At 50.6% G+C, this 21,875-nt stretch overlaps 1 protein-coding gene across 1 annotated transcript in view; it reads left to right on the top strand.

Moving 5' to 3' along the window:
- The first annotated feature begins 45 nt into the window (after window positions 1-45).
- Window positions 46-21,875, top strand: part of CHUK (component of inhibitor of nuclear factor kappa B kinase complex) — a 39,282-nt gene continuing 17,452 nt past the window's right edge. Inside the window, 15 exon segments of the mRNA XM_086616420.1 lie at window positions 46-141; window positions 143-182; window positions 185-210; window positions 309-403; window positions 3,467-3,581; window positions 6,901-6,970; window positions 10,760-10,782; window positions 10,784-10,853; window positions 11,481-11,569; window positions 12,204-12,328; window positions 13,992-14,099; window positions 16,184-16,319; window positions 17,198-17,392; window positions 18,144-18,246; window positions 20,728-20,851. Coding sequence (XP_086472546.1) covers window positions 46-141; window positions 143-182; window positions 185-210; window positions 309-403; window positions 3,467-3,581; window positions 6,901-6,970; window positions 10,760-10,782; window positions 10,784-10,853; window positions 11,481-11,569; window positions 12,204-12,328; window positions 13,992-14,099; window positions 16,184-16,319; window positions 17,198-17,392; window positions 18,144-18,246; window positions 20,728-20,851 — 1,415 coding nt within the window.

Below are 21,875 nucleotides of genomic sequence, written 5' to 3'. Positions count from 1 at the left end.
AATAAAGGCGGAGTGGCGGCGGCGGCGGCGAGTGGCTGCGGCGCGATGGAGCGGGGCGGCCCCCCCGGGCCCGGCGGCGGTGGCGGCGCGGAGCGGCCCCCCGGCGGGGCGGCGCTGCGGGGGCAGCCGGCGGGCGGCTGCGGGGCCCTGGGAGATGCGCGACCGCCTGGGCACCGGCGGCTTCGCAACGTCTGCCTCTACCAGCACCAGGTGGGGCGGCGCGGGGCCGGGCGGCGGCGGCGGCGGGGGAGGAAGGGAAGGGCCGGGCCGGGCCGGGCCGGGGCGGCTGACGGCGCTGTGTCCCGCAGGACTCGGGCGCCCGGGTGGCCGTTAAGTCGTGCCGGCTGGAGCTCAGCGTCAAGAACAAGGACCGCTGGTGCCACGAGATTGACATCATGAAGAAGTGAGTGCGGGCGGCTCGGAGCGGCGCAGCCCGCGCGGCCCCGAACCTGCCGGGCCGAGGGACCCGGGGTGGGGACGGGCAGCCCCGACCCCCGCAACAGCCGGGCCGAGGGACCCGGGAGGGGGACGGGCAGCCCCGACCCCCGGAACAGCCGGGCCGAGGGACCCGGGAGGGGGACGGGCAGCCCCGACCCCCGGAACAGCCGGGCCGAGGGACCCGGGGTGGGGACGGGCAGCTCCGACCCCCGGAACAGCCGGGCCGAGGGACCCGGGAGGGGGACGGGCAGCCCCGACCCCCGGAACAGCCGGGCCGAGGGACCCGGAGGGGGACGGGCAGCCCCGACCCCCGGAACAGCCGGGCCGAGGGACCCGGAGGGGGACGGGCAGCCCCGACCCCTGGAATAGCCGGGCCGAGGGACCCGGGGTGGGGACGGGCAGCCCCGACCCCCGGAACAGCCGGGCCGAGGGACCCGGAGGGGGACGGGCAGCCCCGACCCCCGGAACAGCCGGGCCGAGGGACCCGGGGTGGGGACGGGCAGCCCCGACCCCCGGAACAGCCGGGCCGAGGGACCCGGGGAGGGGACGGGCAGCCCCGACCCCCGGAACAGCCGGGCCGAGGGACCCGGGGAGGGGACGGGCAGCCCCGACCCCCGGAACAGCCGGGCCGAGGGACCCGGGAGGGGGACGGGCAGCCCCGACCCCCGGAACAGCCGGGCCGAGGGACCCGGGAGGGGGACGAGCAGCCCCGACCCCCGGAACAGCCGGGCCGAGGGACCCGGGAGGGGGACGGGCAGCCCCGGCCCCCGGAACAGCCGGGCCGAGGGACCCGGGGTGGGGACGGGCAGCCCCGATCCCCGGAACAGCGGGGCCGAGGGACCCGGGGTGGGGACGGGCAGCCCGACCCCCGGAACAGCCGGGCCGAGGGACCCGGGAGGGGGACGGGCAGCCCCGACCCCCGGAACAGCCGGGCCGAGGGACCCGGGAGGGGGACGGGCAGCCCCGGCACCCGGAAGAGCGGGGCCGAGGGACCTGGGGAGGGGACGGGCAGCCCCGACCCCCGGAACAGCCGGGCCGAGGGACCCGGGGTGGGGACGGGCAGCCCCGACCCCCGGAACAGCCGGGCCGAGGGACACGGGAGGAGGACGGGCAGCCCCGACCCCCGGAACAGCCGGGCCGAGGGACCCGGGAGGGGGACGGGCAGCCCCGACCCCCGGAACAGCCGGGCCGAGGGACCCGGGAGGGGGACGGGCAGCCCCGGCCCCCGGAACAGCCGGGCCGAGGGACCCGGGAGGGGGACGGGCAGCCCCGACCCCCGGAACAGCCGGGCCGAGGGACCCGGGAGGGGACGGGCAGCCCCGACCCCCGGAACAGCCGGGCCGAGGGACCCGGGGAGGGGACGGGCAGCCCCGACCCCCGGAACAGCCGGGCCGAGGGACCCGGGAGGGGGACGGGCAGCCCCGACCCCTGGAATAGCCGGGCCGAGGGACCCGGGGAGGGGACGGGCAGCCCCGACCCCCGGAACAGCCGGGCCGAGGGACCGGGAGGGGGACGGGCAGCCCCGACCCCTGGAATAGCCGGGCCGAGGGACCCGGGGAGGGGACGGGCAGCCCCGACCCCCGGAACAGCCGGGCCGAGGGACCCGGGGTGGGGACGGGCAGCCCCGACCCCCGGAACAGCCGGGGTGCGGCGGCAGCTGGGGCTACAGCCCCCGAAACGGCCGGGGTGAGGGGCTGCGCTGGCTCATCCGTCACCGCCAGGTGCCCAGGCTCTTCTGCTCTGGTGTGTTTGCTGATGCCCTGGCTTGGGATTTGGTGACATCCAACCTTCCGCGCTGCCTGGGCGATCCCCAGTGATACCTGAATCCCCCCAAACTCACACCTGACACGGTGCCGTGACTTTCAGCGTGGTGACATGAGGGCACCCGCGCGTCCCCATGCTGTGTGCTGCGTCGTCTTCGATTTAGCAAACGGGGAGCTGGGAATTGCTTTTTTTCTGTCACGCTCCGGCACGTAAGGAATAATGTCTCCTAAAGCTTTCTCCTGAGAAGCTGTGTGCGCTGTGCTGCCCACCGTCCTTCTCTCCAGCATGGCACTCTGAGGGACCTCTGAACCAGAACTGGTGAGGTTTGTCCTCATAGACGTGAGCAGTAGCTCTGCGTGTCGGCTTCTCATGCAGTCCTGAGAATTCCTCCTCCCTTTTGAGAGAGATCCTGGAGCATGAAACAGTGGGAGCAGGGATGCTGCTCAGTTTCGTTCTGAGTTGTCTTCACCAAGGCCCGCAGTGTCCCTGCTGCGTGGAGCTTTACTGAGCTCCTGCTCTGCTGTCTGGTCACCCTCACCTGCTCACTGCGCCAACCTTGGAGGAAACCACTTGCAGGCAACCTGAGTTCGTTAAGTTGGAGTTTGGTGAGCACTGTTCTTGTTAGTGTTTTCACCATATTTGTTCTCTGAATACAAGCACTGAGCCGCGCAGCTACAGCTGCTCTTGTGGTGGCTTCCAGAGGCTTCGGAAGGTGTACGCAGAAGTCACTTGACTTCAGTTCCTCTGAATGTGTCTTTTATTCTCAAGAGTGACATATATTAGAGACAGTCAGGAAGCGGCTGTTGGAATTCGGTTGCAGAAGTGAATTCCTCCCTGTGTATGTGGATTTCACCTGCCTGGTTCTGCCTCCCCAGTACAGTTACCCAAGTGTTAATGGATTCCTATGAAACCTTTGGGCTGGGGGGAGACTGGCCTCGCATGCAGAAACAGAGACGTGTGTAACGACTATGCCAGGAACGTGCAGGAATCCAGAACTTGAGCACGGATCCCCATCATCAAAGTCCTGTACGTTGACTTTGAGACGTCGTTTCTGCTCGTCACTGGTTTGTGTATTCCCAAGGTATGGGTTTTGTGCCTTTGGATATTGGTAGGTGCCAGTTGAAGAGCAAGGATTCTCAGCGAGGATACGTTTGGGGAACAGAAATCATACTGGAAACATATCAACATAACAAGGTTGACAATTTATTGTCTCATTCTTCCAAAAGAGAAGTCAGAGTTTTCATCCAGCTTTCCATGTGCTTAGGTTGAATCATCCCAATGTAGTAAGAGCCTGTGAAGTTCCTGAGGAGATGAACTTTCTGGTTAATGACGTTCCTCTTCTGGCCATGGAATATTGTTCAGGGGGTGACCTCCGGAAGGTAATGTCTGCTTTGCTTTGCAATGTGTAGCAAAATAAGTGGAGTTAATGCTGTTTCTGTAACTGTGGTTATCTGTGAAATCATGTACGTTCTGTGGCACTTTTAGTTTTAGGTACAGGTGTGGGGAAGTAAATGTAAAGTGGAAAAAAAAAAAAACAAAACGTGTGGGAAATGAGGCTTGTGTTTTTGAAACCAGAGGACAGAGAGCAATCCAAGGGCAGATGCTCTTACGCTGAAGCAGTGTGTCCTTCCATGGAACTGCTTTGCCATTAATACAACTAGCCTAGATACTGGCACCCAGCACGTCTGGCTTTGCTGCAGCGTGTCTCTATCCATCTGGAGTCTGACCTGGATTTGTTTCATGCATATCTAGAGTTGTATTGCTAGGTACCCTCTCAGCGCAGGGAAGGATCCTTTTGGGACTGGACTGGGGCCTCCAGGGCTTCAGAGACTTTCCTGTTTCCTGCTGAACTGGGAACTGCCCTTCCGCAGAGCAGCGACACCCAAGAGTAAAGGAACCTTTCAGTAGTTCCCCAGGCAGCAGCTGCATGGCCCAGTAGAGTTTGTGCTCCCTTTCCATTGCAGCTGGATTCAGGAAGCAGCTGTTTGCATGGGGGTGAAGAAGCAAATCCCTGTTGATTCAGGTTTGCTTAGAAATCACCTTGTCTAAATGATGGGGAAGCTCGTTTTTCTGTCACTGCTGTTACTGGTGTTAAGTAGCGCTGGAGGAACACGGGCAGATGTTCAACACAGTAACTGCCATTCTGCAGTAGCAGCTAGTGGAGTGGTGAGTGACTGGGCCTCGTTTTATGGTTGTAAGTTGTTTAAAACAGTAGGGACAGTTTTAAGGCTGTCAATGAAAGGAAGTGGGTACGAGAGTCGCCTTTGGATGTTGCTGACCACGTTCTCCGTGACGCCTGGGTGTTGTATTTTTGCAGTAAAAATTTAGAGACTGCTTGAAAGTAAATTGGAGACCCTGCCCAAGAACTTTGGGCTCACATTAGCTCTGCTTGCAGTGCAGTATTTGATCATTTAATTTCTAATGAATCCTTAGATGTTGCCTAGACGCTGGGACAATTTAGGAAGTAACATGCTTCATTTCATTTAATCACATATAATGCTGTGTTCCTTAAAGAAAAAAAAAAGATGCATGTTTTTGTATTTCTGATCCTGTTCTTCTTTAAATCTTTTTCTTACACTTGCTTGGCATCATTTATGTTTTGCCCCACTGTTAATTTCTCATTGCACATCTGCAATTCTCAATAAAGCCTGGAAAAGCATCTGCTTCTGTCTGTGGGCCACGCACGTTTTTATGCTTGTGCTCTTTCAGGGTGGTGTTGTAGGCTCTGAGCTTGATTTCTGACTTTGCCCCTCTCCTCCTTCGCTGTTCAGCACATCTACTCAGAACTTAAGGAATGAGATGTTGGAGTTTGGCTCTTCCCCCGTAGAGGTTTGACTGCTGTTTGCGCCTGAAGTGTGGGAGGCAGGCAAAAGCAGGAGGATGCGTCACGGGAGGGGTGGCTGCAGCGCTGAAGGGCACCTCAGTCACCTGTAAAAGCCCTTGGTGTAGTGATCAAAAAGTCAGATCACATGTTGGTTGATCCAGGGCATATGCAGGAAATTCTTGAAGCTACTTACTGACAGACCATTAAGACAGTGATTAGGAGGGGATTTCCTACAGTGCTTCTGCCATACCTTTTACTAGAGAAGAAAAACTCAGAGCAAGTGAGAGGAGAGATGAAGAAGGACTTTAGAGTGGAGGCAGGGTTGAGAGTTCAGATTACAGAATCATGGAATGGTTAGGGTTGGAAGGGACCTCAAAGATCATCCAGTTCCAACCCCCCTGCCATGGGCAGGGAAATCCTCCACTACACCAGGTTGCCCAAAGCCTCATCCAACCTGGCCTTGAACACCTCCAGGGATGGGACAGCCACAGCTTCTCTGGGCAACCTGTTCCAGTGCTTCACCACCCTCAATGTAAAGAATTTCTTTCTTATATCTAACCTAAATCTGCCCTCTTTCAGTTTAAATCCATTGCCCCTTGTCCTATCACTACACACCCTTGTAAAAAGCCCCTCTCCAGCTTCCCTGTAGGCCCCCTTTAGGTACTGGAAAGCTGCTATAAGATCACCCCGCAGCCTTCTCTTTTCCAGGCTGAACAGCCCCAACTCTCTCAGCCTGTCTCCATAGCAGAGGTGTTCCAGCCCTCGGATCATCTTCGGATCATGATCCATGCTGTGGATGCTTCAGTGCTCCACAGGCCAATGGTCTGCTTTTTAGCTCTGGATTAACTAGATGGGGACCTGGGAGCCAGCATGATGAAGTGTTCAGCAGCTTCTTCTGGTCATGGGAGGGCAATCAGGAAGGAAACCATGTCCCAAGGCGAAGCTAGTCAGCACTCACACTTGTGTGGAGTGGGGTGACCTGTGGATAGCATAGTCCTTGGAGAACACACTCTTGGCTGGATTTAAGGTGTCTGACCAGGAGGTGGGTGACTGGTACTGTGCCTCGGACCCTGCAGGGCTCAGGTAGGTCGAGGACCTGGCTGCGGGGGACTGCAGAGGTGGCCTGCACCGTGTTTGCCAGCCTCTTGGAGCACTGGCTGCTACCTGGGTGGCTTTTCCATAGTGCAGGGTGTCCCGTGGGTACGGCACGCTGAGAAAAACAGGCTCTGTTGGAGTCCATGGCCAGCTTGTTCAGATTAAAGCAGCAGTTGCTTTGGGGCAGCTGGGCTGTTGCAGTGATGTTCTCTTCTGTGGCCTGCACTGGATTCAGGAGTTAACATGTTGCTTCCCCCTCTCATCCTTTTATCGGTGACCCATGCTAGAATCCCAAGGGCTTAGATGTGTATCCATTCCTTTTTGTCACTCTGTTTATTTTCCTCACTGGAGAGTTGTTCTTTCAAGCAGCAGTCCTGCTTCAGGTATTTGGGAGGTTCCCAAATCCCATCAAGCCAAACCTCAGCATTGTGAGGAAGGGGCAGATTCCAGCAGCCTCTGGATCCCTGTTGCCTGCAGCTGTATGGCCCTGCCTGTATCTCTTGCCTGTTTGCTTTCTGATGGCTTTCATGCTTTTGTGGTATTGTTCTAGCAGTCCAAATCTTCTTTTCAACCCCATTCCTGTGCAATAAAGTTTCATTTTATCTGAGCTGTTTTCTTTTTCCCCCATGCTTTTATTTCACCAAGCTGACCACCTTGTTCCACTAGACCTAGTTTGAGCTGTGCTGTTTTTCTGTGTCATGTCAGCAGGGGATGGAGGATGTTATTCTGGGCTGTTAACTGTTGCACTGTGGGTCTAAACATCTTTTTCTTTACTGTAGTTGCTGAACAAACCAGAAAACTGCTGCGGACTTAAGGAAAGTCAAATACTTTCTCTGCTTAGTGATATCGGTATGTAGTCTAATGCCTTTCTTGTGTTTTGGTTTTTTTTTGTGGTTTGTTGTTTTTTTTTTATTTTTTATTATGTGTAATGGAATTTTACCTTTTCACCTGACTCTGAAAAGGGGACTGATGAGAACAGAATGTCAAAACAAATCAGGTTTCTATTCCAGAGGAAGGACTTGGTATCCCTGCTGATCACAGACAAGAGGCTTGCACTAGTGATGTGTCTGTGGAATGGCACTGGAGAAGCTGTGTAGTGGTCAGTTGTAGGTAACTGTGACCTTAACATTTTGTTAAGACCATGATTTTCTGTTCAAACCCCTTTTCTGTTCATGGCTCTGGAGATGCGTGTCACTTGAAGGAATGTAACTTTTACAAGCCAAAAAGCAAGAACCCATGTGAGAAATGCCAAAGTTGCCCTGTGGCTCCTCTGTGTAGGGTTTGCTTAGTAGGAGGGAAATTTTGTTTGTTCAGAGTAACAGTAGAAAGGAGATGATAAACTGGAGTGGAGCTGAGAGCGAGGTAGGTAAGAGCATAGCAGAAGAGGAAGCCAACCATGCCGTGGCTAGTCCAGCAATCTTCTGGCTAATGATTTGCTCTCAACTGAGGGTTAATTAGGTAGGCAATCCCAAAATAAGTGCACCTAAATGTCGAGAAGCTTCTTATTTGGAAGAGCAATTCTGTTGGTCTTCATTAGAGTTGTGGCTAGTACAGTGATGGAGATCATTGTCTCCCTTATTCAACAAGAAGGACATGGAGCCGCTGGAGCGGGTCCAGAGGAGGCCACGAAGATGATGCGAGGGCTGGAGCACCTCCGCTATGGAGACAGGCTGGGAGAGTTGGGGCTGTTCAGCCTGGAGAAGAGAAGGCTCCGGGGTGATCTTATTGCAGCTTTCCAGTACCTAAAGGGGGCCTACAGGAAAGCTGGAGAGGGACTTTTTACAAAGGCATGTGGTGATAGGACAAGGGGTGATGGCTTTAAACTGGAAGCGGGGAGATTTAGATTAGATCTAAGGAAGAAATTCTTCACCCTGAGGGTGGTGGGGCGCTGGCACAGGTTGCCCAGAGAAGCTGTGGATGCCCCATCCCTGGCAGTGTTCAAGGCCAGGTTGGATGAGGCTTTGGGCAACCTGGTGTAGTGGAGGGTGTCCCTGCCCATGGCAGGGGGGTTGGAACTGGATGATCTTTGAGGTCCCTTCCAACCCAAACCGTTCTATGATTCTAACACTGGGGAGGCTACATCTGGATACAGTTGTCCACATCTGGCCTCAAGTTCCAGAGGCACGTGGAGATCCTGGCAAGGTCCTGCAAAGGCTGCCCAGGGCCTGAAACACCCAACCCACCAGGAGATGGGCTTGTTGGATCTGGACGCAGGGAGGCTGAAGGAGGGTCTGAGAGCAGCCTGCGACCACAGAAAGGGCAGATACAAAGGTGATGGACAGGACCAAGCTGTACTTGGTGAGCAGCATAACAAGGGGCACCAGCCTTATGTTGCACCATGAGAGGTAGAAGGGCAAGGTTGGAGAAGCAGCCTCCTTTCCTACCAGCACTGTTGTTGTGCTGTGCGTGACCCTAGGAAGGGTCCCAAGGCAGCCTACAGGTAGGCAGAGTGATGACAAGATGAGAATTAGCCAGACATCAACTTGGTCTGTGTTACAGAAGGTGTCTGATATCATGTGGTTTCAGATTGAATACTGTAAGAAAATAAAAGATGTGAATCTTCAAACTGGCCTTCCTGTCCTTCAGGAAGTGCCTGACTTATTGGATGCTCTGGGGAGGACAAGTCATCTGATTGAGGGTGATGCTTACAGATGGTTTCTCAAGCAAGTAGGCTTTCCCGAAGAGCTCCTCAGTAGAGCTCCTTGATTTTTTAGTTCTCTTGTAGATGATACTTGTAAGAATGGAGCTGGTTTGGTCATGAGAAAGCATTTTGGACGTGTTGGCCTGGACTTCTGTCCTTTCAGTGCTCAGAGGGCTTGCAGTTGAGGTCCCGAAATCATGCTCAACTCTGCATTCTTTCATCCTCGTTTCCCCTTCCACCTATAGAACTGGTCTGTTGCCTTCATAATGAGGTGAATGTCTTTGGCAAAGATTTGAAAATGCAGTGGGGAAGAAATGCAGGTTAGGAGCTGTTAAATGTGTAAATGATTGGTAAATCGGTGAAGGTTGCCAACTTTCTCCCTGATGGGAGCAAGTGTTTGAATTGTGGGCAAGGCAGCTTGGGGGAATATTTCTCTTCAAATAAAGTTAAAATTTAAGTTTAAAATACCCCATGATGAAGGTGAGAAAATACGGTACCTGCCTTGGGCCTTTCATGGGACCTTTTATTTTGTTTCCACTTGCACATCTCCAAGATGGAAAAAATCATGACTTAAAAACATCATCTCGTGCTGTTTTGTCTGTGGCTATATCCTGTGGCAGACACTTGCTTGATAATCTTTTATTTAGCAGCCAGTGTTGATATTCGAGTGGACCAGTAGTGAATTTTCCCCTTCCCACAGGCAGAATTTATCTTGTTTGTTTTTTTTTTTTTAATTAGTGTGGGTTGTTGCCACAAGGCAAAGTCCTGCTCGTTGCCTTTTCTTGGGCACGTGCTCCCATTCCCTCCCCTATTGCAGCCACTCCCATACCTGGGTGAGGAGCACGTTCTGGAAACCAGCCTGGGTAAAACCTGATAATTTTTTTCTTCGAAGTTTCCAGCTGGATTGGTGCCAGGATCAAGCTGATCACACAGTGTCATAAATGCCTGTGGTGCCATGGAAATTGCTTCTGGGATAGGAGAGTTTGGGAGCCCTTTTTCCTTCTGGGGACAGCCTTCATGTACATTGGCTGAAGGCAATCATGGAATCAGGCCAGGCTGGATGAGGCTTTGGGCAACCTGGTGTAGTGGAGGGTGTCCCTGCCCATGGCAGGGGGGTTGGAACTAGATGATCTTTGAGGTCCCTTCCAACTCAAACCATTATTCTATGATTCTAATTTCTTTTTCAGTGGTGGGAGTGACAGAAGTGGTGCTACTTTGAGCACACCAGTCCCCCACCAGCAGAGGGGAAGCCTTGAGCCCCTGAGATCAGTGTTGGGTGTTGCTGGTGGCACCGTGGTCAGCTGCTCCACGCATCGTCAACCAGAGGCTGCCCAGGAGTCAGGTTTTGGCTCCAGCTGTGCTTCTACTTCACCACAGCTGGACGGTCCCTCCCCTGCTGGGGTGGTTTGCGTTGTGGTGCTTTGGCAACGGTGGAAGTTCACTAGAAGCTCTCTAAGCTGCTGTTTGGCAGTAGTTTTAGCTTAAAGGGAAATTCAACTTGTTTCACTCGCTTGATTAATTTCGATGCTTTCTTTCATCAGCATCTTGCATAACGTGCTCACCTGTATAAATAGGTCTTTTTGTTGTCTCGTGTTAATTTACCAAGATTTTAGGCTAGAGGACACCTAGAGCTGTTTCAAGCTGTCTGCTTATTTTGGAGACCTGCTTCACTTGTCTGCGTGCTGTGATTCATTTTGGAACTCTGTAGTTTGAGAAGAAGCCAGCTGCCTTCTCTCTCACCTTACAGGCAGGAGATGTGACCTGTGGTTATGCCACGAGCTCTGAACTCTGTAGCAACCTCCACTTCTGCAGAGCAGAGGAACAGAGGCAGTGCAGTCCTAGCATAAATCTGACCAATCTTTTAAGTCAGGAGTTCTTAGTGGTGCTTTAAAATTAAAATTTACCGATGTCAACCCCGAAGTCAGAGATTTAGGGTTTTTATCAGATGTATCTTTAATCAGTGTGAGTTTATTTTCTGTTAAACACATGTCTTTCAGGGTCTGGTATCCAGTATTTGCATGGAAAACAGGATTATACACAGAGATTTAAAGCCTGAAAATATCGTTCTTCAAGACGAAGGTGGGAAGGTAAGTTAGGTGGCCTCTGTCAGAACTGTTCCCCCTGTCATTTCTGGAAGTTGTCAGCAGCTTGTATTGCCTGAGGGAAATAAAAGAGAACAAGTAGTTTGTGGCATTGAACTGGGCTGAAACCGCTGTGAATTCACTGAAAGTTTACGTCGTCTTGAAGCCGCAAACCCTATTTTGCTCGTTCTTAAATCCTTGTCGTGAAAAACAACTTCTGCTTCCATTTAAGAACGCTGCCTGCAGCAGGACATGAGTGATGGGAGACTGTGGCGTGTCCCTGGGTGTGTGGCTTTGAGGTCTGCATGTCAAACCAAGCTAGTTCAAATGGGTTTCTTAGTGAAAATTGTTTTCTCTTTAAAAAAAATAACTAGAAATTCGCAGATAAAAAGCTAGGAACTCTGTTCTGCCAAGCTGCTTTAGACAAATTCGAGTCTGACTTGAGATAGGTGGCCAATGCCAGTTTGTGGAATGAAAACACAAGCCTTAACTCTGTGTCACGTCTTGAAGCTTCGCCACGGACTTTCACCAGAATTTCCATTCTGGCTTCTCTCTTCTTGCGTGTACGCTGCGGATGTCACTGCACAGATTGAGTTGTTTGGTGGTTTGAGGTTTTTTTTTTTTAAACTGTCTACAGGTTGTTCATAAATAATAGACCTGGGGTACGCCAAGGATCTGGATCAAGGAAGTTTATGCACTTCATTCGTTGGAACATTACAATATTTGGTAAGATTTTCTTTTTTTTTTTCATGTACACAAGTGATGTGGTATTGCCACTTTTTATAGAAACCCAGAAGCATGTGTCAGAATGAACCTACAAAGGTCCCTTGTGCAGTGTCCTGCTCACAGCAGGACACAGTGACCAGTGCTAGGTCAGGGCAGCCGTGGCTTGGCCCAGCCAAGCCCTGAAGCCTCGAAAATGGAGATCCTGCACCTTCCTGGGGACCTGTCCTAAGGTGTTCCCTCACTGGGGGAAGAAATGGTTTCTCATGTCCAACCTGAACCTCCCGGGTGGTGATCTGGGGCCATTGCCTCTCACTGCATCACCTGTCACTTCCAAGATGAGTTTGGCCCTGTCCATCCCCTCCATCTCTTCCTCTGCCGTGGTCAGGGGCTGCTCTCAGCGCCCAGCTCCAGCCTCCCCACAGCCAGACCCAAGCCCAGCTCCCTCCCATCTCCTCGTGGGTTGGGTGCTCCAGGCCCCAACCTGCTGGGCAGCCTAAGCAAGGCTGCATCAGGGTCCCAGTGCCACTCTGGAACTTGGGGCCATGCCTGGACACAGTTTTGTCTCTGCAGAAATGCAAGAAAATAGATGACCTAAAATACCACTTTCAAACTGTCTTTTTGTGATCCTTTTTAGGCTCCGGAACTCTTTGAGAATAAATCCTACTCTGTGACTGTTGATTACTGGAGCTTTGGAACGATGGTGTTTGAATGCATCGCAGGATTTAGACCTTTCTTACACAATCTGCAGCCGTTCACCTGGTAAGATGCTCCTTCTGCAAGAGGTGATGCCAGGCAGTAGGATGCTCCTTCTGCAAGAGGTGATGCCAGGCAGTAGGATGCTCCTTCTGCAAGAGGTGATGCCAGGCAGTAGGATGCTCCTTCTGCAAGAGGTGATGCCAGGCAGTAGGATGCTCCTTCTGCAAGAGGTGATGCCAGGCAGTAGGATGCTCCTTCTGCAAGAGGTGATGCCAGGCAGTAGGATGCTCATTCTGCAAGAGGTGATGCCAGGCAGTAGGAACAACAGCTTCTGCGTGCGGCGAGGTGGCAGCATGAACCAGAACGATAAATTCATTGTTAGGTGCTGAGGCTGGTGGTCTGTTAAGCTTTGCAGAAGGCATTGATGCTTTAGTAGCATCGATGACAGCACGACTGGCTGTTTATGCACATTGTAGTATGTGCTATTACATTGTGCGGGAGCCTCTCATCATAATAATTCCTTCACAAGTGAAATTTGAATCAAAAATAGAATTATAAAAAAGTCTGTGTATCAGTGGCAGAAAAATGTAATGGGAAGAAGTGGTGGTCCTCTGTCCCCTCGGCTGCGAGGTTACTAGTTGTTAGCAATCGGTAAGACACAGCGTGTTTTGTGTAGTAAACACGTAGTTAAGTGTTTGTAAGTGGCTTTACAAAAGTAATGGCAGAGAGACTTTAACCTGCGTGTGGATGTTTCTACTTGCTCTTTGAGGGCTAGAAGGAGGGTAGAAATACATATTTTCATATTTCCACTTCTTACCTTGCAATACCAGGAGTATACGTAAGCTTGGTTTTTGAAAGGGTGATTCTGCAACAGGAAAAACAGGAAACTTGCTTTTCTGTTAGCGTTGAAATAATAACAGGAGAAAAGGTAAATTTGAGTTTTAATGCAAGTGTTAGCTTAAAAAAATTATGTGTTAACAAGAAATAATTTCAACCAATATGTTGCAATAGTTTCCCTTTTAACTGCTAATTCTTGGGATTTTATTATTTTAATAGTTCAATATTCGTTGCGGTTTTTTCCAACATGGAAGACTGATTTCCTAATGTAAGTAGTAGAAAACTAACGAATAAATGGGATTAGAAACGGCTCTTCCCTATCCATAAAAGAAGGAAGAGAACAGTGCACGGAGCTTCAGTTCCAGTTGGGGCTGACTGGAACTGAGAGCAGGCTGGCAGCTTCCAGGGCAAGAAGCGTTGAGCTGCCTCACAGCTTGGCTGACTCTGGGAGCAGCTGGGCTCTAGGCAAGGTTCCCACGGACCCCTCTCTTCCACTTGGAGGTGTTCTGGGTGGATGGTTTGGAGATGTCATCTTTGTCCTGAAAGAAGAGCTTATTTTCTAAAAAGATAGTTGACAGTTGTAGTAGACAGTTGTAGTTGATAGTTGAGAGTTGTAGAACACTGGAACAGGTAGCCCAGAGAGGTGGTGGATGCTCCATCCCTGGAGACGTTCAAGGCCAGGTTGGATGAGGCCCTGAGCAACCTGATCTAGTTGGAGATATCCCTGTTCCTTGCAGGGGGTTTGGACTAGATGACCTTTGAAGGTCCCTTCCAAGCCCTAACCATTCTGTGATTCTATGACAATGGCACCTTTTGCCGCTGCCGTATTTGATTGGCCCTTTGCAAAAGTAGCATTGTCCGTATATCCACCAGGGATTTTATTTTCTAGGCATGAAAAAATCAAGAAGAAGGATCCAAAGCACATCTTTGCTTCTGAAGAGATGAACGGGGAGGTTCGCTTTAGTACCCATTTGCCACAGCCTCACAGCCTCTGTGGGTGAGTGTGTCTTTGTGCTACGTGCGATAATTTTGGCTTGTCTCTTCAACTGAAGGCTCCTCTTCCATTATCCCAAGCACTGAGGTATCCTCCTTCTTTCTCCTAGGAGTATTTCAAGCTCCTGGCAGGCTACCATGTGCTGTTAAGGAATAGCCCATAGCCATATGGCTCTTTTTTGGTACTTCAGACTCTCCAGTAGCAGTTCACCTGCAGTTTGTGGGATGATGGCAGTTCATGCTGTGACTGCTTTCCACCCGTTGTCACAAGGCCACTAAGTAACATCTGCCTGATAACTCGATGGTATGGAATATCACAAACCAAGTACTCGGTTAGCTGCTCCATGAAAGCAGAAGCTTCTAGTACTGTGTTGGGCAAGCTGCGATGAGTCCAGCAGAAGCCACAGAGATGGTCAGAGCCTGCTGAATAGAGAGTATGAGAGGCCCATGAAGCTGAGCTGCTTCAGTCTGGTGAAGAGAAGGCAGAGGGGGATCTAATTTGGCAGCGTGGCCAGCAGGTCAAGGGAGGTGATTCTCCCCCCTCTACTCTGCCCTTGTGAGACCTCACTTGGAGTATTGCATCCAGTTCTGGAGTCCCCAACATAAGAAGGACATGGACCAGTTGGAGAGGGTCCAGAGGAGGGCCACGAAGATGATAAGAGGGCTGGAGCACCTTTCCTATGAGGACAGGCTGAAAGAGTTGGGGCTGTTCAGCCTGGAGAAGAGGAGGCTCCGGGGTGACCTTGTAGCGGTCTTCCAGTACCTCAAGGGGGCCTACAAGAAGATGGGGAGAGGCTGTTCAGGAGGGCCAGTTTTGATAGGACAAGGGGTAATGGTTTTAAAATAGAGGGAGGTAGATTCAGGTTGGATATTAGGAAAAAATTTTTACCATGAGAGCTGTAGAACACTGGAACAGGTTGCCCAGAGAGATGGTGGATGCTCCATCCCTGGAGACGTTCAAGGCCAGGTTGGACGAGGCCCTGAGCAACCTGATCTAGTTGGAGATATCCCTGTTCCTTGCAGGGGGGTTGGACTAGATGACCTTTGAAGGTCCCTTCCAGCCCTAACCATTCTATGATTCTAATTTTGTCTTCTGCTGTCTATTGGGGCGTTACAGAGACAACAGATCTAGCTCTTCTCGGAGAGCCAAAGCAGAAGGGGTGAAGGCAACAGCACAAATTACAACAAAGGAGACAGAACTTGGGTGCAGGAGAAGGGTTTCCCTGTTCTAGTGGTGCATCCCTGGGACAGGGCCCTGAGCGGTGGGCGATCTGCATCTACAGGGGCTGCCCAGACTCGCCTGGGCACAGTCCTGAGCAGCCTGCTGTAGCCGTGACATCGTCCCTGCTGCAGACTAGGGCTCAGCCTGAAGACCTCCAGGAGGGCCTCCAACATGAATGAATTGGTCTGTACCGAGTCAGAAGTCAGACTCTGCTCATTTGTCACTTATTTAGCACTTGTGTCTTTAGATGTGCCCAGCAGCGCAGCGCAGCTCATTGGCACTGGCAGATGAAGGAGCTGGCGCTTTGTGCCAGCGCTTTGGGCTTTTTGCACTGTGTACTGTCTTTAAAGATGTTCTTGACAATAAACTTGGGTGCTTCTTGTATGGATAAAGATGGAGGAGAACCTTCCAGGTGGCTCTGCAGCACAGGGATGATTATTCTGCAGACAAGGCTTTGAAAATTATTCCGTTTTATGTGTATCCCAGGTGGGTTTTTGAAGGAAAAAAAAAAATAAAATTCTGCCCTTATCCAGTTTGACACACCTCACTGGTGTGTCAGGATATTTTTGACTCAATGACTAGGAGTCAGGAAGAGGGAGAGGTGTAATTGGGCGGGTGCGTGGAGATCAGTGATGACTCTGATGCTCACTTGGTACCTGCTCTCCTGCCCTTCCTGGCTTTCCCTCTTGTCAGGCTGAGCGACTGCAGCGGAATTGCTGTTCCTAACACGTGTTCAGCAGCTGTTGGACACGTATGGTCTCTAACTAGAGTTATAACCCTGTTGCTGTCGAGAGACCCTGGTTTCTGAAGTGGACTGAGTGTTGTAGAGTGTCTGCCTTGTCTTTCTCACGGCCCTTCTGCTTTAGTTTAATTGTGGAACCAATGGAGAACTGGTTGCAACTGATGCTGACTTGGGATCCGCAACAGAGGGGTGGAGGTTTAGATCCCGAGACCAGTCGTCCAAAGTGCTTCCTGATAATGGATCACATACTGAATTTGAAGGTGAGTGAGGGTTCTTACTGGGTTTGAAGGCCTACTGACAGCATCTCAGAGGACAGAAAAGTGTGTTCAGGGGAGCAAAGCAATAATCCTGGCATCATCCAACTGCAGGATCGTGAGGAATGTTTTTGTTCTTATCAGGAAGTGAGTGGATATACAGCCCGTCCAGTACATACCTGAAGGCAAAATATCACCAACGATATTAATCTCTTATCTTTGCACTTGGAGCAGAAGAATGACCCTATGTTACTGTCTGTCATCTCAGAAAGGACTCACCAAGATCAAATAATGGTTTAATATCCCCTAATAATGGTTTTCCACTACTGATGCTGTAACCTCCAGGTCCAGGTACTATAGTAGTACCTGTAGTAGAACAGAGAGTACGTTCACCTGACTCTTCCTCTTCAAGTAATTACTGGAGCTTTGCTGGAGTAAGACTGAGGCAGAAGCCAGAGTATAATTTTGTCTGATCTGGAAGGGTTCCAAAGGAATTAAAGCCTGAAACGCAAAATATTCTGCCCATAATTGGGACTTGTCAAAATCTGTATATCGTGGTGTGGTTTGGGTCCTACAATCTCTGCCCAGATGTAGTAAAACTGTAGAGAGGATCATGAGAGCAGCGAGAAGGCAAGCACTGGTGTGTAACAGCTCCTTTGTATGGAGGGATTAAAGGAATGAGACTCACTCTTGGGAGCAGTGCTGGCCAGCATCAGAGATAACAAGGCTCAAGATGGCCATTATGGTAGCTCGTCACCATGCTTAATGGTGTAATTAAGCTGCAGCAGTCTGACTGTTAATTGCTGGGTGCTCCCTCCCTGGCCCTTTGTGTCCTTTGCCTTCGGTGTCCAGCGACTTGTAACCAACTTGTACTCCCTTTACAGATAGTACACATCCTAAACATGACCTCTGCCAAGATTGTTTCGTTTCTCTTGCATCCCGAAGAAAGCCTTCATTCCCTTCAAATTCGGATTGAGTTTGAAACTGGCATAAGTACTGGAAATCAGGAACTGCTGTTGGAAACAGGGATTTGCCTGGACCCTCGGAAACCTGCTTCCCAGTGTGTTATTGATGGCGTGGTAAGAACGATTCTGTTCGTTTAACGTCTTTCACATTCTCAGGGAATTTGAAATCTTGGGGAAAATAAATTGCCTTAATCTTCTCCTGCTGGAGACAATTTGCTCTGTAAGTATAGTAACTTCTAAGGTCCAGCATTATTTCCTTTATCGGGTAACGTGAGCAGATTCCTGTAGTTACACTCTGTGTAAATATATAAATAAATTCACTTGCAAGCAAAGGGTCCTGCATTTCTGTGGGATCTATCAAAACCATTTTTTTTTAAGGCACCTGATAGGAAGAGTATCTGCCCACAGTAATTAGTTCATGTACTTAAATTGGTAATTAGTTCATGTACATTAGTTCCAGTACTTAAAGGGGACCTACAGGAAAGCTGGAGAGGGGCTTTTTACAAGGGTGTGTAGTGACAGGACAAGGGGCAACGGCTTTAAACTGAAAAGAGGGCAGATTTTGATGGGATCTAAGGAAGAAATTTTTCACTCAGAGGGTGCTGAGGCACTGGCACAGGTTGCCCAGAGAAGTGGCTGCCCCATCCCTGGAAGTGTTCAAGGCCAGGTTGGATGGGGCTTTGGGCAACCTGGTGTAGTGGAGGGTGTCCCTGCCCATGGCAGGGGGGTTGGAACTGGATGATCTTTGAGGTCCCTTCCAACCCAAACCATTGTGTGATTCTGTGATGTAACCAGGACCCTCTGGGTTCGTGGAACCTATGTTTGGGATTTCTGTTGTTTATGTTCTCTTCTCTTTTCTCTCCAGAGAGGCTGGGATAGCTACATGGTCTATTTGTTTGATAAAAGCAAAACTGTCTACGATGGACCTTTTGCTTCTCGGAGTCTGTCTGACTGTGTAAATTACATTGGTGAGTATGCCGGAGGACAGCTGGGAACTGAAAGCACTGCTTTTCCTGTAATATTAAAGTAGATTTGCCTTACAAATCTCTGTGTGTTATCTTGAAGGGCACTGTCTAATTCAAAGACGACCATTTAAGAACCTGGAACAGCCTAACAAAGTTTGGTCTACAGTGTGTTGTATCTCCACATTTTGTAGATGTGACAGTTCAGAGAATTTATTGCCCTTGTTCCTTTGGGAACTCTCCTACAGGGCAACTTAAGAACTTGTTTAAGGTTTTTGCCCTTGTATTAAATTCCGTGCACTGAAGAGCATCTACCCCACCTAAACACCTACACCTAAGCATCGCCCCACTTGAACAGAACCATGATGTGAGTGAAGGCTTGGGAGATAATACAGGCAACCTAATCTTGTAGCCTAGAGAGGGAAACTTTTGGTTGTGTCTGCGTGCTGCATTCTGGAAAGAAGATTCTGACGTGGGGGCTGTGATTTCATTTGCACAGCCTTCTGCTCTGCTAAAGGGTCCTGTCCCTGCACACCCACAGAGTGTTGCAGGAACATCGTGCTGGGAGATGTTTGCAGAACTTGAGTGGTAGCCCACATAGATGCCTCTTGGTGGTACTAAGGGTCAAGGACCTTCTTATCTTAGGGTTCAGCGTCTGTAGAAGTTGTGCACATATCTCTTCTTGTCCTCCCTGTGCACAGGTACGAACAGGTTTCAGCTCTTTGCAGTCCTGTCTCCTGAGATTGGATGATTTAGATATTCATGAGCAGTTGCCCTCCTACAGCTCTCCAGATTGATGCTTCTGGACCCCATATCAGCATCCTGAGGATACAGATTACCTTTTTGCCTTGTACTCTCTGTGATAGTTGCATTTCAGGTGTGATCCATCCCTCATGTCTCACCTAAGTGAAAGAACAGATCCCTCATTCTCTGCTGCTGATCATTCAGGCCCTGTATGAGGAAATCCACCTTGCTCTGATCACAGAGCCAAGCCTAGTGTGTTTGGCCATGTTGCACCAGCTGCAGAACTGCTGTCAGTTCCCCTCTGGAGGTTATGATGTAGGGCTGGTCTACAGAGACACTTGGCAGAGGTTCAGAACCTCTTGTACTGTCTTCCCAACAGTTTTCAGCTCTAGTGATAATGTGTCCATAACCCCATAGCACTGATCCTGCTTCTGGTGTCACCAAGCAGAGCCAAGTGTCTGAGAAAGGTCACGCCTCTCCTTCCTCTTGAGTTGTTAGGAGTAGAGCCTGTCTCTTGCTGCATGGATGCTGGTGGGATCTGCTCCAGTTGGTCCCTCTCAGTTCTGGTGCTGCTGCCTGCCCCTGGCATCATCAGTATACGTTTAGACCGTGCATGAAAGCTGCTTCTCCACTTCAGCTTCCTTTACATGTCTCCTGAAACGACAGCAGTTATCTGCAGGACCTAACACAATAGATACACATGGTATACTTGTGGCATACAGTTGCTGTTAAACAGCTTTATTTTCTTTGGCCTGGCTCTGCAGAAGTTTTGCTGGTTGTCCATATCTCCTTTTACTGTCACTCAGGTATATTCTGATTGCTTTTTTCTGTCTTCTGGACTGTTTTATTCTGGTGAATCTCATGGTGTGGCATCAGTGTGATGTAGCTCTTGGAGCTAAGGCTTTTTACAACACGTTTATTGATACCCCAGTGTACTGGCAGTTCCCTGTCTGTGTAGAGGAGCACACATAAGTCCTGCATATTTTCCCTTCAACATCTGCATCAGGAATCTGGGAGGAAACGTTCAAAGACTTGAAGATATCTTCAGATGAAACACACGTCAGGACTGTGACCAATATCAATTGATTAAACAGAGCAAGTAAATTTGCTTTGCTAGCTTGGGCAAGTGCTTTAGTTGAGAGGTTTTGGGTAAAACTACACGTGTCCTGCCTCGTGCCATTTTTTCATGCAGTGTGCCCCGTGTCTGCTAGTGCCAACAGGCCAAAGTGCTCAGAGAAATCAGTATTCTTGTACCTCCGGGTTCAAACATGAGCTGTTACCTGGCCAGTAGCTGGCTGTCAAACACCTGGGGAGCTGTAACGTGGAAAGCTTATGTGCACTTAGGCAGCATCACATAAAAATTGAGCAGATGTTGTAGAATCATCTGGTTGGAAGATCATCGAGTCCAGCCATTCACCCTGTACTGTCAGGGTCCCTAAACCATGTTCCTCAAGACCAAATCCACACGGTTTTTAAACACCTCCAGGGATGGGGACTCCACCACCTCCCTGGGCAGCCCAATCCAATACTTCACAACTCTCTCTGGAAAGAAATTTTTCCTGATATCTGACCTAAATTTCCCTGGCGCAACTTGAGGCCATTCCCCCTCGTCCTGTCATTGTTATGTAGCTTGATTCCTTAGTTTAGGCAGCTGAAACGGGAATTGGGGACGTTGTAAGCACTGAAGTCCTTTTCTAGAGTTGTCCTTTCATTTGCGTGCGATTGTGTTTTTCTTGTGTTCAGTACAGGATAGTAAAATCCAGCTGCCGGTCCCTCAGCTGCGCAAGGTGTGGGCAGAAGCAGTTCACTACGTGATCGGGCTGAAAGAAGATTACAGCAGGCTTTTCCAGGGCCAGAGAGCTGCCATGTAAGTTGTTACTCCTCATTCAGAAGATTCAGTGTTAACGCAAATACAGAGACTGTTTCCACGGAATGTACATCTCCGGGAGTTTTGGTTGCCCGGAGTTTCACAGCCCTCTGCTGTTTTATACTTTCACATTATAAAACACGTTTGGACTGGGAGCTTATTCCACTTCAGGAATTTACTGCCTAGTGCCTGACATTGATAATAACTGAGAAAACTTGTACCTTGAATGTAGTCACAGAATGGCTGAGGTTGGGCAGGGACCTCCGGAGGTCCTGAGACCAACTGCCCTGCTCGAGCAGGGTCACTTGTCCATGTAACTTTTAAATATCCCCAAGGATGAGGACTCCACAACCTCTCTGGGCAACCTGTGCCAGTGATCAGTCGCCTTCAGAGTAAACAAGGGTCTCCTGATGTTTGGAGGGAACCTCCTGCATTTCAGTTTTTTGCCCATTGCCTCTGTCCTGTCTCTGGGCACCACTGAGAAGAGCCTGGCTCCACCCACTATGCACCTTCCCCTCAGATATTTATACATTTTGATCCCCCCTCAGCCTTCTCTTCTCCCAGCTGAACAGTCCCAGCTCTCTCCACCTTTCCTCATAGGAGAGATGCTCCAGTCCCTTAATAATCTTCATGGCCCTTCAGTGGCCACTCTTCAGTATATCCATGTCTCTGGTGTACTGGGGAGCCCAGAACTGGACCTGGTTGGCGGCCCCATCTATGCTGAATAGAGGGGAAGGATCACCTCCCTCATCCTGCTGGGAACGTTCCTCCTAATGCAGCCCAGGATAGTCCTTTCATTAGTGGCAGAGCAAGCGGAACTGTTTGTTGGATTTGTAGGGTTTTGTCCTGGGATTGAGTCACAGAATGGGAAGTGTCGTATATCTCAAGTGATAAAAAAGACGCCAGCATTCACCAGGGACAGCATGCCCTACAGGAACCTGTAGTGCTAAGAAGTACTCTACACCGCAAAGACTGTTTAACTGAGCTTGACAAAAAAACTGGGAAGTGAGGAGGGGATTTCTCT

This window comes from Tauraco erythrolophus, chromosome 9 (assembly GCF_009769465.1).
Source record: "Tauraco erythrolophus isolate bTauEry1 chromosome 9, bTauEry1.pri, whole genome shotgun sequence".
NCBI lineage: Eukaryota > Metazoa > Chordata > Aves > Musophagiformes > Musophagidae > Tauraco > Tauraco erythrolophus.
The sequence above is the reverse complement of the archived record's forward strand: the minus strand, read 5'-3'. Positions and strand labels throughout refer to the sequence as shown.